General features: G+C 38.9%; 1 protein-coding gene across 7 annotated transcripts in view; it reads right to left on the minus strand.

The window, feature by feature from the left end:
- The window catches only part of TBC1D4 (TBC1 domain family member 4), a 195,162-nt gene that overhangs the window by 11,516 nt on the left and 165,288 nt on the right, over positions 1 to 18,358 (minus strand). For 3 of the 7 annotated variants that reach the window (XM_045978305.1, XM_045978303.1, XM_045978308.1), the window contains 6 exons: positions 15,072 to 15,229; positions 12,686 to 12,895; positions 10,983 to 10,985; positions 9,608 to 9,766; positions 5,293 to 5,451; positions 2,487 to 2,731 (listed from right to left, as the gene is read on the minus strand). In XM_045978305.1, coding sequence (XP_045834261.1) covers positions 2,487 to 2,731; positions 5,293 to 5,451; positions 9,608 to 9,766; positions 10,983 to 10,985; positions 12,686 to 12,895; positions 15,072 to 15,229 — 934 coding nt within the window. Of the gene's footprint in view, positions 1 to 2,486; positions 2,732 to 5,292; positions 5,452 to 9,607; positions 9,767 to 10,982; positions 10,986 to 12,685; positions 12,896 to 13,251; positions 13,398 to 15,071; positions 15,230 to 18,358 lie in introns of those variants that run through there. The other 4 variants (XM_045978306.1, XM_045978304.1, XM_045978309.1 and 1 more) reach the window with 2 other exon arrangements.

The raw sequence follows: 18,358 nt of genomic DNA on the forward strand, positions 1-18,358 counted from the left end.
TAAAATGCCTCTGCTAAAAATAAATAATTCTTGAGTTTTACAGTGTAGATAACACGGCAAATCTTCTGTTGGAGGAGGCAGAACCGGAGGCGGGAGATGTGGAGAGAGATGAGAAGGGCAGAGAAGACGGGGAAAGGGGAGAGCAAAGACTCGAGATAAAAGACACAATGTTTTTACACTCAATACGAAAAACAGCAACCACAAAACATGAGGAGACAAAGTTAAAAGAGACCTCAACCCCCTCATGTCACACATAAGGGAACCGAGGCCAAGACCCAGCAGTACCTAAGCTCGCACCACGCAGATGGTCAGAAATCCCATCAAGTGATCCAAGCCCACTGCTGCTTCCACTTCTGGAAGTCATAGTGATTGGATAAAAACCCTTTCTGCTCCTGAAAGTGGAAAAGTGTTGTACCTCACTCTATGGAGCAAAAAGCTCTATCCTCCTGGAATAAGGCCCCCAGTCTTGCAGCCTCTACAAATGCTCTCAAAGATGAAAACAACTTCACTGTCATTATTACAGACATTAAATATTCCTTGGTAGATGCATACCATATAATTAGATTAATCCAATTTAAATTTTTTTATAGAAAATTGATGAGTTTTTAAATTCAAAAATCACTGCATTTTGGGGCGCCTGGGTGGCTCAGTCAGTTAAGCATCTGCCTTTCAGCTTAGGTCAGGATCTCAGTGTCCTGAGATGAGCTCAGCAGGGAGTCTGCTTCTCCCTCTCATTCTCTTCTGTGCTCTCTTTCTCTCTCACACAAACAAATACAAATTTAAGAAAAAAAGGAAAACCACTGCATTTTTAAAGTGATAATTACATCTATCTTTCTATTTATGGACCTAAATCGAACATGACTCACAGGTACTTTCCATCCTTTAAAATTTTTAATATGAGATATCAAACTTATTTCTGGAAATCAGAGCTACTTATTTCTTTACAAGGGCATCAATGCTTCCTATCCAACATGAGGTATAGATGAACATTAGAAATAAAATAAAAAATAAAGACTTCCATTGTCATTATTTGACTTGTGAAATGTTAACAGACCTATGAAGAGTCATCAGCTAGGAATCAAATCACTATATTTACATATCCTGATGAAAACCCTTCATACGAACTCATGCCTGGAAACCCAAAGCTGAGAGGAAAGCCCTGCCTATCTCCCTAGCAAAAATTTCATCTTAAAGAAGAAAAAGGGACCACTTCCTCTCCACTGATCTTCTCAAGAAAATACCACTTAACTATAATATTCAAGAGGTGAAAACCCACTCCTTTTCTGTCTATAGACTGGTACCTAAAATATGAAATGTAAAAACTGATCCTTGGGAGCCAAGGAAGAGAGCTTTTTTTAAATATTTTTTAAATATTTTACTTCTTATCTACAGCATAATATTATAATGAACCAAGCATCTTGCCTATCCCATTTGAAAGGAGGAGAACTGACATTCCTCTCTTTAAAGTCTTCCTTTATATTTTCACTACTAAAAGCTTTCCTTTGGAAGGTAGTGGCTGTTTGTGATATCATATCTATAGATAAAACCTAAACAGCTTGTTAGAAACCAATACATTAAGAAAAGTGGACTTTAACCTAGAAGGGAGGGGCACCTGGGTGGCTCAGTGGGTTAAAGCCTCTGCCCTTGGCTCAGGTCATGATCCCAGGGTCCTGGGATCAAGCCCCGCATCAGGCTCTCTACTCGGTGGGGAGCCTACTTGCCCCTCTCTCTCTGCCTGTCTCTCTGACTACTTGTGATCTCTGTCTGTCAAATAAAAATTTTTAAAAAAATATTTAAAAAAAAAAATGAATGAATAAACTAGAAGGGAGAGCTGTGTATACAGAGAGTCTGAAATCGGACGAAGATCGCAGCAGCAGCAGCGAATGCCCCACTTACATGACTAAAATGTGGTAACGGTGCTTCCTCAGTGTATGCGAAGGAAAGCAGACTGAAGAGAGCCACCGACTCTAGACTCTAGACACCTTTTCCTCTAGAAGAGCCTATCTGACATTAAGATAAAGGAGGGGAGACATTGTAAGTCCAGGAAGAACCATGACACAGCTATCTGCAATGGATGCGTTCACAGTAAAAGAAAAACCATTATATTTTTACATTGACCAAAAGATTTACGATCTTTCAGTTGACAGGTTGCGGAAAAGTGCAGTAAGAGGACTTGATTCTTTCTCCATCTCCACTTGCTGACTGAGGGGGGAGAGACGTAAATACCCACCCACTACCTTTCTAGAAATTGCTTATTTATTCACTTCAGGAGCTTCATGGAAGGGTTTTTCTGCAGAGACATTGTCATACACTTATAGGTTTAACCAAAGAGCAAATCACACATTAAAGCTGTTAACCTAAAACACGTTCTCTCCATTTATACGAATTCCAAGACAGTGAGTGCAAATCTCTTTCAGTCTTAACCATGAGGTAGGAGAGGGCTCCTACCGCCACGATTGCTCACAACAGCTCCCCGTGTGCCTCACCTGCAGTGACATCATGTCAGGCCTGTACTGCTTGCGGAAGCCCTGGTCATACATGAGGAATTTCAGCATTTCAAAGGCTTGCTCTTCGCTCATGTGCAGAAGCAGCACTCCAGCCACAAAGCTGATTCCCTGACAGTAACCCACTTCTTGGTCCAGCAGTGAGTAGGCTTTCAAGAGGTTGAAGAGTGAGAGCTGCCCTGCCCCAAGCTGTGCTGAAAAATAGGGGTGAGTAGGGAACGTTCTTCCTGCAGAGGAAGAGAAAAGAAATAGTTTTGAGATATCCGGAAGCTTGGGAGACAAAAGTGAAATTGCAATGCCGTGATTTCCAGGAAGAAACAAACATTCTTTTCTAGACCTGTGAGAGCTGCTTGGAGTACCCATCCACACATAAAAGGGAAGCAAACATTTGATGCTAACGAGCACGTCTTTCTAAAAAACATCATCAACAAATTCACAAAGAACCCAGGGCATGTCCAGGAGCGATCCCGGGAAAACAGAACATAAAATCTATTCTGGCTATAAATCAAGGCAAATTCTAAGTTCCCATAAAGTCCACCCTCGGGGAGCCTGGGTGGCTCAGTCAGTTAAGCGGCTGTCGTGCTCCTGATTTCAGCTCACATCCTAATCTCACGGTTGGGAGATGGAGCCCTGCGCCTCTCCCCCCCTCCCTCTGCACCACACCCACCTCTGCCCTGCTTGCACTCTCTCTCTCTCTCTCTCTAAAACAGAAAGGAAAAGAAAGAAAAGACCACTCTGACTGAAATCAGAATCTTATTAAAGGTCTCATATTATTTAAAAGGAAATCCTAGTAGTCCATAAGCAGATTTCGTCCTGCTTTCCTGTCCTATGACACTGCAGGAACTTTCTGAAATTGTTTTGTTTCATATTCAGTCTGTCTTTCATGAAATACTCCTCTTCTCAAATATCCTTTGTTCTCTTAAACCACCTCCATGAGCCATGTAGACCTCTTTCCTTTTTTCAATATATTAAAAAAGAGCAAGTAAAGCAGAAGGTCAAGCTGATTTCAAATAAATTCCCCTCTAAAATTCACCTCTGAGCATAAAATTACCATAGAGACAGCCCAGCAAGCAAACAAAATCAGTCCTGGATCACTGACAAGCCGGTACTAAACACTGAAACAAAGCCATCTTCCTCACCAAAGCTGTGTACACTGGCACGGGGCTTTCCTTCTGCCGCAGAAATGAAGGGGCTATCAGCTTGCTTGTGAAATGACTACTCTTGTCAGTGAGTACTTGTAAGAATGCCAGAGCTTTAAATGTTTTCCACCACATATGCTAAAAAGTGATCATGTTTTATTTTTTTCCCCAAGAACTGATAAGATTAATTCTGCAGAGCAAGAGGAAGACAGGAGAAAATAAGAACAGCCTAAGGAGACACAGATGGCTACAAGGAGAGTTAAATCAACGATTTTTTTTAAGTTACCATTTTATTTCATTACTTAAAATTGTTGTTAAAGACAACTACAAATGTACTCTCTATCCAAAACATTAATTCTAGTTCCTTTTTTTTTTTTCCTGACCAGCCTTCCTTATAATCTGATCTTCTTATCTCCTTCTCTTTATTAGGAGTCTTGACTGGCCCTAAATGAACCATCCCACTTTCTTTTCTGGTCATCAACTTCTAGTCACAGAACCAGAGATCTGCCGGCATCCATAGGGATTGCCCATTTAAATGAGAGGATTGAGACGCAGAAGTAGAGTAATTTGCCTAAAACCACAGCTCAGTCGTAAAATCAGACAAGACTGAAGTCTTTAGTTTCTCTGTAAAATTCCCCTTTTCAAAAATTATTGACTCAAAAAATATTAACTGAATCGGGTCCTTTCCCAGCAAAGTTGTTTATCATCCAAAGGGAATAGAGATCCAATTTTAGTATACGTGCAGCCGAAGCAAGCACGGGAACAGAGATCCAAACTAGGTTTTGGCCAGTGATTTTTTTTTACGTGCCCTAATAAAAGGTGACCCCCAAATATAAGGTAATCCCTTATTTTCCCAAATGGACTCAGGTAACATATTTGGCCACTTTAAATACATTAACTTCTGGGGATACAGATGAAATAGTCAAATGCCAACATACAATATTTAGTTCAATCAATTAGGTATTTTTAAATAATAAACTATATAGTATGCTAGAGAAAAACTAAAGACAATGTAATTTTTAAAAGCATACCATTTTTACTTACCATTAGTTATTTGAAATTCAGCATTTAAAAAGATAGCTTTACGATGCTGTCAATTCTCACAAGTACCCATTCACATAATATTAGGACGGTTCATTTTTTGTTTTCATCCTAAAGGGGTGTATTCATGGTTCCACAACATAGCCACTAATTGTATTGCTTTTTAAAGTGATATCCAAAGGCTTGTGTAATTTTTTGGTACCCCTTTTAATCTATTCTAGCCTATTTTAAAACCAGTGTTGATTGAGGAAAATAAATGTGTATCTCAAACAAAAGTCAGTTGTTCAAAATAGAGGAACTGATAGTATCCAATAACATGATCTTTATAATGATTCAGATATAACACCCTTTTCGGGGGGCAGGTTTGGGGATGAAAACTTCATTCTGTATTCGACACATATGGTATCTTCAACCAGACACAAAGCCAGCTTGCCCTCAAGAAAGGGCAATGTCAGCAGCTCTGCATAATTCAACACATCTTCTTCAGCAACACCAGAAAAAAACAAAACGATAAACAACAACAACAATAAAAAAAAAAAAAACAAGCAAAATCCCCCAAAAAAATCAACAAAACTAGTTCTGTACAATAATCAATGGAGCAGACATACCCAAATCCACAAGAATAGCGTGCTGCTGAGCAGTGAGCTGCTTGAGAAGTTCTTTATAAGATACGTCAGGAGGTTGTTGTTTATTGGGCAATCTGTGCCTTAGACGATACTGTAAAGCTAGGAACTGCCAAATTTCTCCTCGTCGACTTTTGGGAACACCTGCAAAGATTAAAAAAAGCAAGGTCTTGAACTCTGGGGTGAAGTTGTTCAAATGCAGAGGAAGAACTATGCAGGGCTTGAAAACAGGCTGCTGCGATGGCCTGCAGGCCACCCTCTGACCCACAGCATCATGTCCTGACAGAAGCGCGCTTTGACAAGTTTCATTCCATAACTGCCGATGTCTTGTGAAAGAAAACCCTCAGATAATAGTAACGGCAATGTTAACCTCAGCCAACAGTGCTTGGGCACCTAATACAACACTCATTGAGGGCGCCTTGCTACTCAGCGTTGTTCCCATGCTCAGAAAACCACCCAGTGAGACAGGCACTTACTAATCTCCCCACTTTCCAGATGGCCAAGCAGAGGCAGAAAGAAGCTAAGCAACTTGCCCAAGTTTGCGCAGCTGGTAAGTGGAAGTTTAGAACTGGAATTCCCCGAGTCTGGCTTCGGAGACCAAATTCTGCAATCATGAGACGTATCGCTGCCTAGTCCCATCTTTCATTTGGTTTGAAGCTAATAACAAATGTCAGTACTTACAATTTCTAAATGTTTGACATCAACAAGTAACCATGTAAAAGAGAATAAAATAGCATTTTTATATGGTCATACAGGAATGAACTAATAAGAATGGTCAGTACAGTATGAACGCATGACTGGAGTGCTCCAGAACACCCTCTGACAAGACAACATCCGGCCTGTATCATGAAACATGAACTCCATTATGCTTGAGAATCAAAGGGTATCACAAGCATCTCAGAGTATGCCAAAATTTTGTTGTGTTTTTGTTTGTTTTTTCTTTTATATATTTGAGAGAGAGAGAGCATGAGAGCAGGAGGGGCAGAGGGAAAGGGAGAAAGAATCCTGAGCAGACGCCATGCTGAGCGGGGAGACTGGTGCGGGGCTTGATCTCACCACCCGGAGATGATGACCTACGTTGAAACCTTAACCAGTTAGTTAAGGATCCAACTGACTCACCCAGGTGCACCCCCCCACCAAAAAACCTTTTGTTTATGCCAAAGAAAATGAAGTAGGCCCTGGGAGGGACAGAATTCAATTCTGTATAATACAGATATCCTACTTCACAAAGTATTTTGAGTTCAGGTAAACTGGATGGGGAATAGGTTTCTGAGTTCCCAGCTGATTAAGGAAGGTTTAATGGCACTGGTATTTTTGAACTTCAGTACCATTATTTGCATAAGCCAAAAGTATTATTGTCCAAAAAGGTATAACTCAGGCTCACTGACATAATTTATAAGGCCCTCCACAATACACTTCCAAACTTGTTCCTACTGTTGCCTTATGGACTTCCAAGTTTCCCCACTTGATTGCACAGTGTTTTCCTATTCCTCTTTTATGGCTGAGTCTGAATGCCATTCGTCTACTGCAGATCCTTCTCATATCTCTAGGAGTAATCACTCCCTTCTCACATATTCTTTGACACATCTAACATCACCATATTGGATTATCTCTACACTGCATGTTTGTCTGTTTTCCCTACTACCATGGTGAGCTTCTTGAGAATAGCAAGCAAATGTTCATCTCTGGATGATGAAAACCAAAAACATACCTTGCTATTTAAACATGTGTTAGGGGCGCCTGGGTGGCTCAGTGGGTTAAAGCCTCTGCCTTCGTCTCAGGTCATGATCTCAAGGTCCTGGGATTGACCCCTGCATCGGGGTCTCTGCTCAGTGGGGAGCCTGCTTCCCCCCTCTCTCTGCCTGCCTCTCTGCCTACTTGTGATCTCTGTCAAATAAATAAATAAAATCTTTAAAAACAAATTAATAAATAAATAAGCATGTGTTAGACGAATGAGTGAATGAATGATCACATGTCATTTTTTGGATAACTTTCATTAACCCATTAATGGAATCTCTAATATGTGAGTGGGCTGTTTTATTATCCATCCAATAACAATGTGGCAAGAAGGCAATTCACTTTAGCTAAAAAAGTATTTGTTGAACATCTAACATGTAGCAAAGTATAGAGAATGGTACTAAGGATACTGGGAGATGAATAAATCCATTCTCAGGAATGGATTCTCATTCGTTCATTCATTCAATGACTCATTCAGTAAATAACTTGTGCAAGATGCTTCTTAGGTGCTAGGCAGGCAGTGGTGGGGTGAGAAAAATATTAAACAAATATATACATAAACATAAAATTACAAATTATGATAAGCACAATTAAAGGGAAAGAAACATGAGAAAAAATAATAAAGTGAAACTAATTTGTTTTGGCGGAAGAGAAAAAGGGGCACATTACTTCTGAAGAAATGGTATTTGAACTGAGAACGAAAAGATAACAGGCTCCAGGCTGGGAATGTGGGCAGCAATCCCTTTGGGAAGAGGAATGTTAGGGTGCCTGGGGTGGCTCAGTCAGTTGTCTGCCTTCAGCTCAAGTCATGATTCTGGGATCCTGGGATTGAGCCCTGAGGGGGGCTCCCTGCCCAGGGGAGAGCCTGCTTATTCCTCTCCCTCTGCCCTTCCCCACTGCTTGAGATTCTCTCTCTCCCTCTCCCTCTGCTGCTCCCCCTGCTTATGCTCACTCTCTGTCAAATTAATAAATAAAATTGTTTTTATAAAGAAATTAATTATTTTAAAAAAGGAGAGGAATGTTTGAACACCCTCAGATGGGCAAGGATTGGGAAGAGAAAGGAAGAGTAAGAAGGATGAGGGGTGGAAAAAGGGATGATGGGAAATGGGGAGCAAGTAGAGCCGCAGGAAGAAGGAATGTAGGGAGAACTGGAGCATTCCATGCAAGAAACACCCTGGGACATACACTGGGACCCAGAGTAGTTCAGCCTCTCTGGAGCACAAGATACAATGAGCATCGAGCCTGCCTGAGATCTTTCCCTCCTCTCTCTGTCCCTCCCACTGCTCACGCACACACGCTCTCTCTCTCAAATAAATAAATAAATAAATATCTTTTTTAAAAAGTTTAAAATGTATTCTATATGAAATTGAAAGATGAGCACCCCAAAACGTCTGTGGAAGTCATTCCAAAGAACGCTGTGATCAACATCTCACACACATTCTATTAACCACTGTTTTATCCCAAATAATACGGTCAATGAAAATCTGTATAACTTCCATATCTTCAAGGGGAAAAAACCCATATATGAGGCTTGTAAATGTGGCATCTTACCAAATTATTTCCGAATTCAATTTAAACTTAATGATGCAACAGTTTCACACACTGATCATAAGCTTTTAAAAAAAGACTCATTATCAGATTTCTTTGGCTACTTTTGGATTTTTATTTTACACTCATCAGTTCATGCAGGCCATGGAGATTCTCATTTTAATATCTGGATCACAGAAATGCTAGTTTTAATTTTAAATCTGAGATGTTTAAATATCAGTCAGTTTATATGGTAGAGAAGCAATGCAGTATAATGGCTGATGAAAAGCAAGCTTTCCAAAATAAACGAACATATACATGGAAGAAAAACTGACTGATTAATAAAAATGTAAATCTGCTTATGTATATATATACATATAGGTGAAAATATACATATATAATACATTTACACATAAATATAAACATTTCTGACCAAATGATGGAAGTGGGTCAAGTTTATAAATCTAAATTATTTTTATGGATGTAATCCAAGGTATGTACCAATGCATTCACTCCTTCTTGGTAAACAACAACACAGGGCTAGCAAGCTGGTTGAAGAAGTCTGGACAATCTCTAGGAATGGTGTCTCCTAACTCCTCAGGGACAGTCTCTCCATTAAGCATAGTTTTCTTCCCAGTTGAGCCACTGACTACAGTCAAAAGCAAATTACTTCCCATTTTTTATAGGCAAAGCATATATGCCTGAGCTACACAATCAAAAAATCTCTAAATGTTTTATTTATAAAAGATTATCACATGGGCCCCTGAGTGGCTCAGTCACTTAAGTATTGGCCTTCAGCTCAAATCATGATCCCAGGGTCCTGGGATCGAGTCCCACATCCAGCTCCCTGCTCAGTGGGGAGTCTGCTTCTGCCTCTGCCCCTCACCCACTGCTTGTGCTTGCTCGCTCTCATTCTCTCTCCCAAACATATAAAATCTTAAAGAAAAAAAAATTATTACAACGATCCACCTGAAACTAATGTAACATCGTGCATCAACTGTAGTCAAAAAAAAAAAAAAAAAAGGATCCAGAATACCTTCTTTAAGAGAAACGTGAATATCTTCCATATCACATCTGATTTTAGCTCTGCAGTTCAACAGCTTCTTATCCCAGGTTATTAAGACCTCCTTCTGACACACACCAACTTCTTCATAGTCCAGTTTAACTTTTCTGGACTGGAGTTCATCTCTGCTTGCTAAGAAAAACAGAACAATTTATGTCAAATCCGTGCAGTCTTAAAACACAGGAAATTTTAACATTTTGTTTTATTTGTAAAATCATACCAAACGACTTTCAGGAATCATCCACTAACATCTGATCAAAAAGTAAACTTAAAAAAAAAAATTGAGGATACCTGAAAGGTTCCCAAATTTGAGTCATTTCATGTAAAAAAGTAACAGGAATAACCTCCTAAGGAGGTTTCACTCTGTATCTTACAGATGAGAACTCTGCTAAGCATAAAAAACGTTTGCTAGGCTATAAACTGCAATTTCTTTGACAAATGTGATAACCTCAGAAGTAACAACCTGTATCATTTTTAACACCATTAATATTTTATATATGACATATAGGAGAAAACAATGCCTCATGCTAACATTAATTAGAGATATATTTGACCATAAAACCCAACAAATTTTTATAACTATTTCCAGAGTTACCAATACTGCCTCTAAAAACACTAAGCCATGTGTCCCTGTGTTCATATTTAATAACCTTAAAGAGGAAACTTCATTTCGCTGAAATCAACACTATTTCCATTTTTTAAAATAGTACAGAATTCTCTCTCATTTGTTAGCCTAAAAGATAAGTCCAGAGCTCATTTTAAAAAAAGGCCTCTAATAGCAACTACTATCTTAATGTGTTCTTTATCTTTAATAATTGATTCCAAAAGGGAAAACGAAAAAAAAACATTTAGCTATTTTTTCTTCTCTTTCCTTAGGATCACTTTGAACAGGAGTCTCTCATCAACATATACTCATTCAAGCTCCCCGTGCTCAACCCCTTACCTTCTGCAACACAAATCTTTGTCAAGCATCCAAAGTCCTCGACAGCACAAAAACAATAGCAGAATGAGTATTACCCTTTACTTAGTGTGTTTGAAACCATTTCAAAGAATTTAAGTATCTTACAATACCGCTATTCAAGTAAGGCATAAAAGTTTCTACTTAGAAGTCCAGACATAATCAAAAGTAAGTTTCATTACAAAAATACTCCTCCTGGATACCACTAGATGGCTTTCTAGCAGAGTTTAGCTTTGTTTCTCAATATTTGCTTTATACTTCTCTATGATAATCAAATAATTTTTTTTCAAGAAGTGGGTTTATTAAAGCACATGATTAATATAACCCTATATGCAACTTTACTAATGAATTTTTTTTTACAGTGGACACATTTCCTTTTTCCCCTGCAACCTTCTCTAGATCATTATTCATTTAAAATAATAATCAAGATCTATGGGCCAACTGCAGGCCCTGAGGATAAAATGCTGAGGAAGAGCAGTCAATGTCTGTCCTCACCTGGTTAACTAGGCAAACAACAAAGAACCATCGATAAATGATTACTCACTGAATAGAATTTTAATCAGCTCAACTATTTTTTGTCTTTGTTACTTAAGAAATCCAGAACTAATAAGGGTTTCTTACCATATCTGCTAAATGTCATCTCTTGTCTTATCCTGAATAGGAATGCAATCCCTCTCAAAATCTATAAGAAAAGCTTGAGTGGGCATACCATTTATCACAACAACCTTTTAAAAGCTATATCAGTAACGATTAATTGGGTTTTTTTTTTAAGATTTTATTTATTTATTTGACAGACAGAGATCACAAGTAGGCAGAGAGGCAGGCAGAGAGAGAGGAGGAAGCAGGCTCCCTGCTGAGCAGAGAGCCCGATGTGGGGCTCGATCCCAGGACCCTGGGATCATGACCTGAGCCGAAGGCAGAGGCTTTAACCCACTGAGCCACCCAGGCGCCCCTAATTGGGGTTTTGATTTTAAAGAAAAGAAGATTCATTTGCTGGGGTTATTTAAAACCTCATATACTTTCCATCCTGCCAAGAAAACAACAATGAATAAAATACAGTGTTTCCTGGCAAACTAAATATTATTCAATTTAAAAACCAAATTGAACAGTAAGTGTAATAAGAAGAATCTTAAGATAGGTGATGAACACAGAAATGTGAATACCTGCACAAAAAAAGCTTTTTGGAAGATAACACAATAAAATCAAGCCGGAGAAAAACCTAGATTATACATTTCCCAATAATCTTGTAAGTCAAAGGGCCCACTTAAGCTAAATCATTCATTTTACAAATGTGAAAAACAAGGTCCTTTTTAGGTTAAGTGAACTGCCAAACATAATAACATGAATACATTTTTGGAGTCTGGGTACTATCTGCACATCTCTTATGTGTGGTTTGTATAGGCGTACATAACATTCTTTCAAAGTCTGGAGAACACATTCTAAAGCACTTGCTAGTCATAAACTAAGCCGTAAAGCATGAGAAATGGCACAGTAGGTATTGTAAATTATCCAATTATAAATTTAATAAAGATTTGAATATGATTTGTTAAATAGAAAATGTATAAAGCCAACAACAAAAAACAGGAACTTTGACTTGATAACAGGTAATTAGATAGTTGAACTGGTACAAAACAGAATTTATTTGAAATAGGCACATTTCTTCTATTATAAATATAATCAGCCTAAAATTTGAATCAATTTCAAAAAGAAGGGAATGTATTTTTTCACGTTTAAGGGTTTTTCTCCTAAGTTATGCACAACAACATGAAACTTGCAGTCATATCAAATACATTGACTCCACAGTACCCACATTCTCTACCATCCAATTACTATTTACCCATTTATCTATTTCCCATTACTCTAAAGGTGTCTGACATTTTGTCTAGTAAACAAAAATATAAATATTTTAAGGTGAACATTCCCACATCATAGCAACCTCACAAAATAATACTAAATGATTACAGCCAGTAAAATCCTAGTAAAAAAGTGTATTTACATTCTGAAAACGAGAGGGGGAGGCTGGGATTGGTTTTAACCTAAACCCTTCCGTTATCTATAGTATCATATTATTTAGTCCTGTTTGAATGGCTAACCTTCAAGTTTCTGGTTTTCCTTCTCCATTCGAAGCAACAAGATTTGTTGATGTATGGCTTTTTTCCACAAACTCCTCAGTTCTTCTGATTTCTTTCTTTCTTCAGCCTTCTCTGAGTCATCTTCCCCAGACATGAATATAACCAGCGGTTCCTCCTCCATGGTTGGAGCAAGAGGGGACAGTGGCAGCAGCTCGTTCCTGTCCAGTCCATCTGCAGAGAAGAAAACAGTGAGAGGCATTCCTGACTCGTAACCCGGACTACGGAAGCTTTGTCTAGAACTGGTGTTCTCTCATCCTATCTTCCACCTTTAAAGCTTTTTACAAAACCACTTTCCCAGTAACTGCATTTCTGGAACTAACGATTTAAGTAAATTCACTAGACTAAATTCCCCTGCCAGATTTCCCTCTCTCAGTGAAACGAAAGCACATGTAATTTCGCCACTTCTTCTTTCCATGCCAAATGACCTATAAGATAGGTGTTCTGAAGTGAACTGGCATTCCCCAGAGTCCAACACTTCTGCAATTTATCTCTGTACATTCTCTGACTGTGCAAAGCAAAAGAATTACATGAGCAGGTAACAGCAATCTCCTAAAGGTCTCCATCTACCATCAGAGACCAGCAGGAGGAGAGCCGCTGAGCAACACTGGGCATGTCTTGGCTCGGCACCTCTGCTCACTCCTGCAACATTCTCTTACCCAATCATGGACCTCACTCTCTCCCTCTGTTCCAGGCCATCTTTTGCACTCCTGCCAATTATTTTCCTATTACCAAACATGACTGTGTCTCTTAAAACATTTCAATGGTTGCTTGTATCCGAAAGCACAAAATCTAAATTACTGCAAATAGCATATAGACAGCTTCGGACTCTGGCCTCATGGAAACTTTCTGGCCTCTGTTTCTATCTCCCATCCCCTGCTCCCATCATGCTGAATTTCTCACGATTCTCTGACCTGCAAAGTTCTCTCCAATAACATCAGACCTTTGCTAGTCCCTTTTTCTGAAACATGCATCTCCCAGCAATGAGTTTAAATATAAATATCCAATATTTCTATGTAGATTTCTCTGGCCACCCTAGGCAGAGTTCATTTTTTCTCTAGGAATGTGAGTTATTTTGTTTTTTTTCTTTACTGACTGACTTCTGCCCCTACCCTTATTTATTTCCTTAATAAATACTTTTTAAAAATTTTACTCCTTTTCTAGTTTCTTGAATTGAATACTTAGTATATTTGACTTTTGTCTTTCCTGATTTTAGAAATGCCCTCTCAATACGCGCAATGTTGATGTATATGGCTCTGAGAGTATTTTATTTCTTCCAGTTACTGGTAGTTTTCAGTCTCCAAGACCATGAGATATTTTAGTTGTCTTCTAATTCTTGATTTCTTTTTTTTTTTTTGCACTGTAATCAGAGAATATAGTATGAATATTTATGACTGTGTCACTAAATTGCCTTTGTAGCCAAGTACATAATTAATTTTTAGGAATGTTCTATGTGTGCTAAGAATGAGTGAACTTACCCTATAGGGGGCAAAGCTCTGTATAAATATTAGATCAAGCTTGTTTAATTGTATTTCTCAAATATTATCTATATTTACCTTCTCTATATTTAATTTGCAGAGAGGAATAAGTTAAAATCTCCCATGAGAGCTACTGATTCACTTCTCCCAAACATTGTGTAAAATTCTATTTTCTGGCTTTCAGGGCTGTATAATTATGCATGTTCTCATTATTGTTGTATCTTTGATTATTGCTGTATTCACTTTGCCCTTTTGGATGTCTTTGCTTTAATTACTAATAGGTCTACTCTTTCAGTTGATATTTGCCTAGTGTATCTGTATCCATTCTCAATCATTCAACATTTCTATATCACTTTGTTTTATATGTGATTCTTACAAAAGTGTAGGTTACTTTTTTTTTTTAAGATTTTATTTATTTATTTGACAGACAGAGATCACAAGTAGGCAGAGAGGCAGGCAGAGAGAGAGGAATGGAAGCAGGCTCCCTGCTGGGCAAAGAGCCCCAAGTGGGGCTCGATCCCAGGACCCTGGGATCTTGACCTGAGCTGAAGGCAGAGGCTTTAACCCACTGAGCCACCCAGGCGCCCCAAGTGTAGGTTACTTTTCTAATAATGAAAAAATCTATGCTTTTGTAGCACTATCATAGTGCTTAGTCTGGGAAACGTACTCATTCACTCATTCACTGAACAAGCATTAACTGAATGTCTAATATGTTCTAATGATAACTGAGAAGTTTACCACTGTAACAGATACAGAAACAAGTTATTTCTCTACTGTAATCATTTAAATCTCTTTGTACCCAAAGCACTGCATTCCATCCCCTAGTTTATGATACCGGGAAGGCGTAATTGTTTCGTGAGTACCACACAGACCCTGCTGCATTGCTGAGGGAGATTTGTTCATGGGAGAAGCAACCCTGAGGAAAATGCGCTGCCGCCAGGAGATTCGACGAGGGGTGACAGGGGTTCCTCCAGCGTTTAGGGACTCATTGCTGCAAGTAGACGAGGTCCTTTTTCTCCCTTCTCCATCACTGTGGAAAGCAAATAAATACATAACTTGTAAGGAGAACTGCATAAGATGGATTTCACCACAATATGGGAGCAAAAGCCATTCACAAGTTCTGTCATGGGCAAGCACAAGCCTCAGGCAACATGGCGCAATGCGTCACCAGGCACACTGGTCACCCAGGCCTCCATATCCTAGGAAGAATGCAATCCAAGCCACAGCGCAGTCATGAGCAGCTCACCGGTTTCTACTCATTCCATAGAAGCCAACCATTTCAAGTCCTAACCTGAGGAATAGAAGTATGTATACAGAGGAGCAAAGGTTGTTTAAGTAATTAACTCATGCTTTGCTAAAAAATTTGAAAGTGTATTCTAAGCAATGGAAACATTCCATAGAAGGCTCATAAAGGGCTTTCCTTATACTCTTATGGAAAAGGCTGATAAAGATAGCTTCTCATAGCCTGTGGCTCTTAAGATCTGTCTACAAATTGTTAGCCACCAATATCTGGACCATGGCAGAAAGGAACCTGAATAAACATGGAACAGTCAACCTTGGGATTATTATCAGGTGATTTATCAATAAAAAACTGTGGTCAATAAGATTGGCTAGGTTAAGATAAAAAATATGCAACATTTCTTCATAGCAGGACTTCACAGAGACTGTATTATGCTGGTATGCATTAGGACACTCCAAGAGAGAAGTAATATACAGACACACCCTCACTTGTTTAAATTACTTGACCCCATAATCACCTTCTCCAATTTTGGGGGAGTTTGAGGGTGTGGCATCTTTCTACATCAGTGCTTTATGAAACAAACATGTGGAAATGCTGATCTCTAAAAATGTCATTTCCTAGGAAAGAACATTCTAAGTTATGCTTATGCTAGGCCTATCTGCAATAAAAGGTCATTATGGCTCAAACTCACTTCTGAGACCATTTCTGTTAGCAGCTGGAACACCGTGTAATAACTGTGACTGTTAGTGGTGGTAATATTAAGTTTCAAAGCCTCTGAGCTTTCCTGAGAAAATGATGAATATAATAATATTGACAGGTGGTGATACCACCAAGTGAAGATATGGGACCTTTTTTTTTAAGATTTTATTTATTTATTTGAAAGAGAGACAGTGAGAGAGAGCATGAGAGGCGAGAAGGTCAGAGGGAGAAGCAGACTCCCCATAGAGCTGGGAGCCCCATACAGGACTCGATCCTGGGACTCCAGGATTGTGACCTGAGCTGAAGGCAGGTGCTTAACCAACGGAGCCACCCAGGCACCCCAGATATGGGACTTTGATGGAGTCAAGAAGACTCAGTACTTAGAAAGGAAATGGAGATGGAAAAACCACAACCCTGCCTCAGTAGTGCTGAGGCCATCAACAGCCAGAAGAGCAATTCTGCACCTGCCTGTCATCATTGTTCTTATTTTATGTCCTCACGGACATCAGGTAATTCAGTTCTCTCTAATCTTGATCTATCTCCCTGGAAATATTCCTTCTGATTCGCTAAACTAAGGTGAAGTAAGAGACATATGCCCGGGCTGCTGCACAATTAGCAAGTGTCATGATTTGTTCTGATACTTCACGAAGTAGCTGATGCGTACATCTGGATACAGTCAAACCCCCTGTGTCATGTATCCTAGCTAAATCTATGACCCCACTACGTGTCTATGGTCCAAACTCCCTGCAATACTGAATAAGTATGTTCACCTTTACTTCCACTTTGGAAAGTTGTTGTATATAAGACTTGAATAACAGAATGCTTATAAAAGATAGACATTTCTTTGTAAATTTGCATATGACATTTGTTTTTTTCTTCATGGACTTTATGGACTGATTTTCGCTCCTCAAAATTCATATGCTAAAGTCCTAATTCCTAGTATACCTTACAAAGTGACTATATTTGGAGATTGTCCTTTAAGGAGATAATTTAATTAATTAATTTGTTTATTTATTTATTTTTATTTAATTAACATATAAGGTATTATTTGTTTCAGGGGTACAGGTCTGTGACTCATCAGTCTTACACAATTCATAGCACTCACCATAGCATAAACCCTCCCCAATGTCCATCACCCAGCTGTTCCCTCCCTCCCACCTCCATCCCCTCCAGCAACTCTCAGTTAGTTTCCTGAGAGTAAAAGTCTCCTATGGTTTGTCTCACTCCCCGGTCCCATCTTGTTTCATTTTTTCCCTTCCCTTCCCCCCACAAACACCCCCTGCCCCGTCCTGCCTTTCAAATTCCTCATATCAGAGAGATCATACGATAACCATCTTTCTCTGATTGACTTATTTCGCTTAGCATAATACCCTCTAGTTCCATCCTCGTTGTTGCAAATGGCAAGATTTCAGGTTTTTGGATGGCTATATAGTACTCCATTTTATATATATACCACATCTTCTTTATCCATTCATCTGTCAATGATAACATCTAGGCTCTTCACTTTGGAAACTTAATTGAAGTATTTCCCTTTTGGAAACTGTGAATCAAATGTTCTGTAAATAACAGTTATAGGGCACCTGGGTGGCTCAGTGGGTTAAAGTCTCTGCCTTCGGCTCAGGTCATAATCCCAGGGTCCTGGGATCGAGCCCCACATTGGGCTCTCTGCTCAGCAGGGAGCCTGCTTCCTCCTCTCTGCCTGCTTCTCTGCCTACTTGTGATCTCTGTAAATCAAATAAATAAATAAAAATTTTAATAAATAAATAAATAAATAACAGTTATATTCTGATAAATACCCCTGATGTACTCTGTATCATCATTCTGGTAACACTATCTTACTAGCAGTTAGTTACTAAATGTCCAGTATTCAAAATGTATTTCTAGCTCCTGGTACAGTTACTGGAAAACAATAGTGAGCACTTAACAAATTTCCATTGCATAAGTTAATATTGTAAAACCAGATGAAACATTAACTCAGAAGTTTAAGTAAAATGGACAAAAAAAGTCATATTGGCTAGGCTAACATGTCAGGAATACCATTTGAAAACCCTGTGTTGGTAGCGTGACTTTTAAGTCTTTCTGGCAAAAAGTTCTAATGGCTCTCTTTCCCAAACATACACACTGAGCCCTGGATGGCACTGGTAAGTATTAACAATGATAGCCGTGTTAGGAACCAACTTAAGGCATTTTTCTTCCAAGTAAGTGTGACTCCTGTCCTAC

Source organism: Meles meles, chromosome 14 (genome assembly GCF_922984935.1).
Source record: "Meles meles chromosome 14, mMelMel3.1 paternal haplotype, whole genome shotgun sequence".
NCBI lineage: Eukaryota > Metazoa > Chordata > Mammalia > Carnivora > Mustelidae > Meles > Meles meles.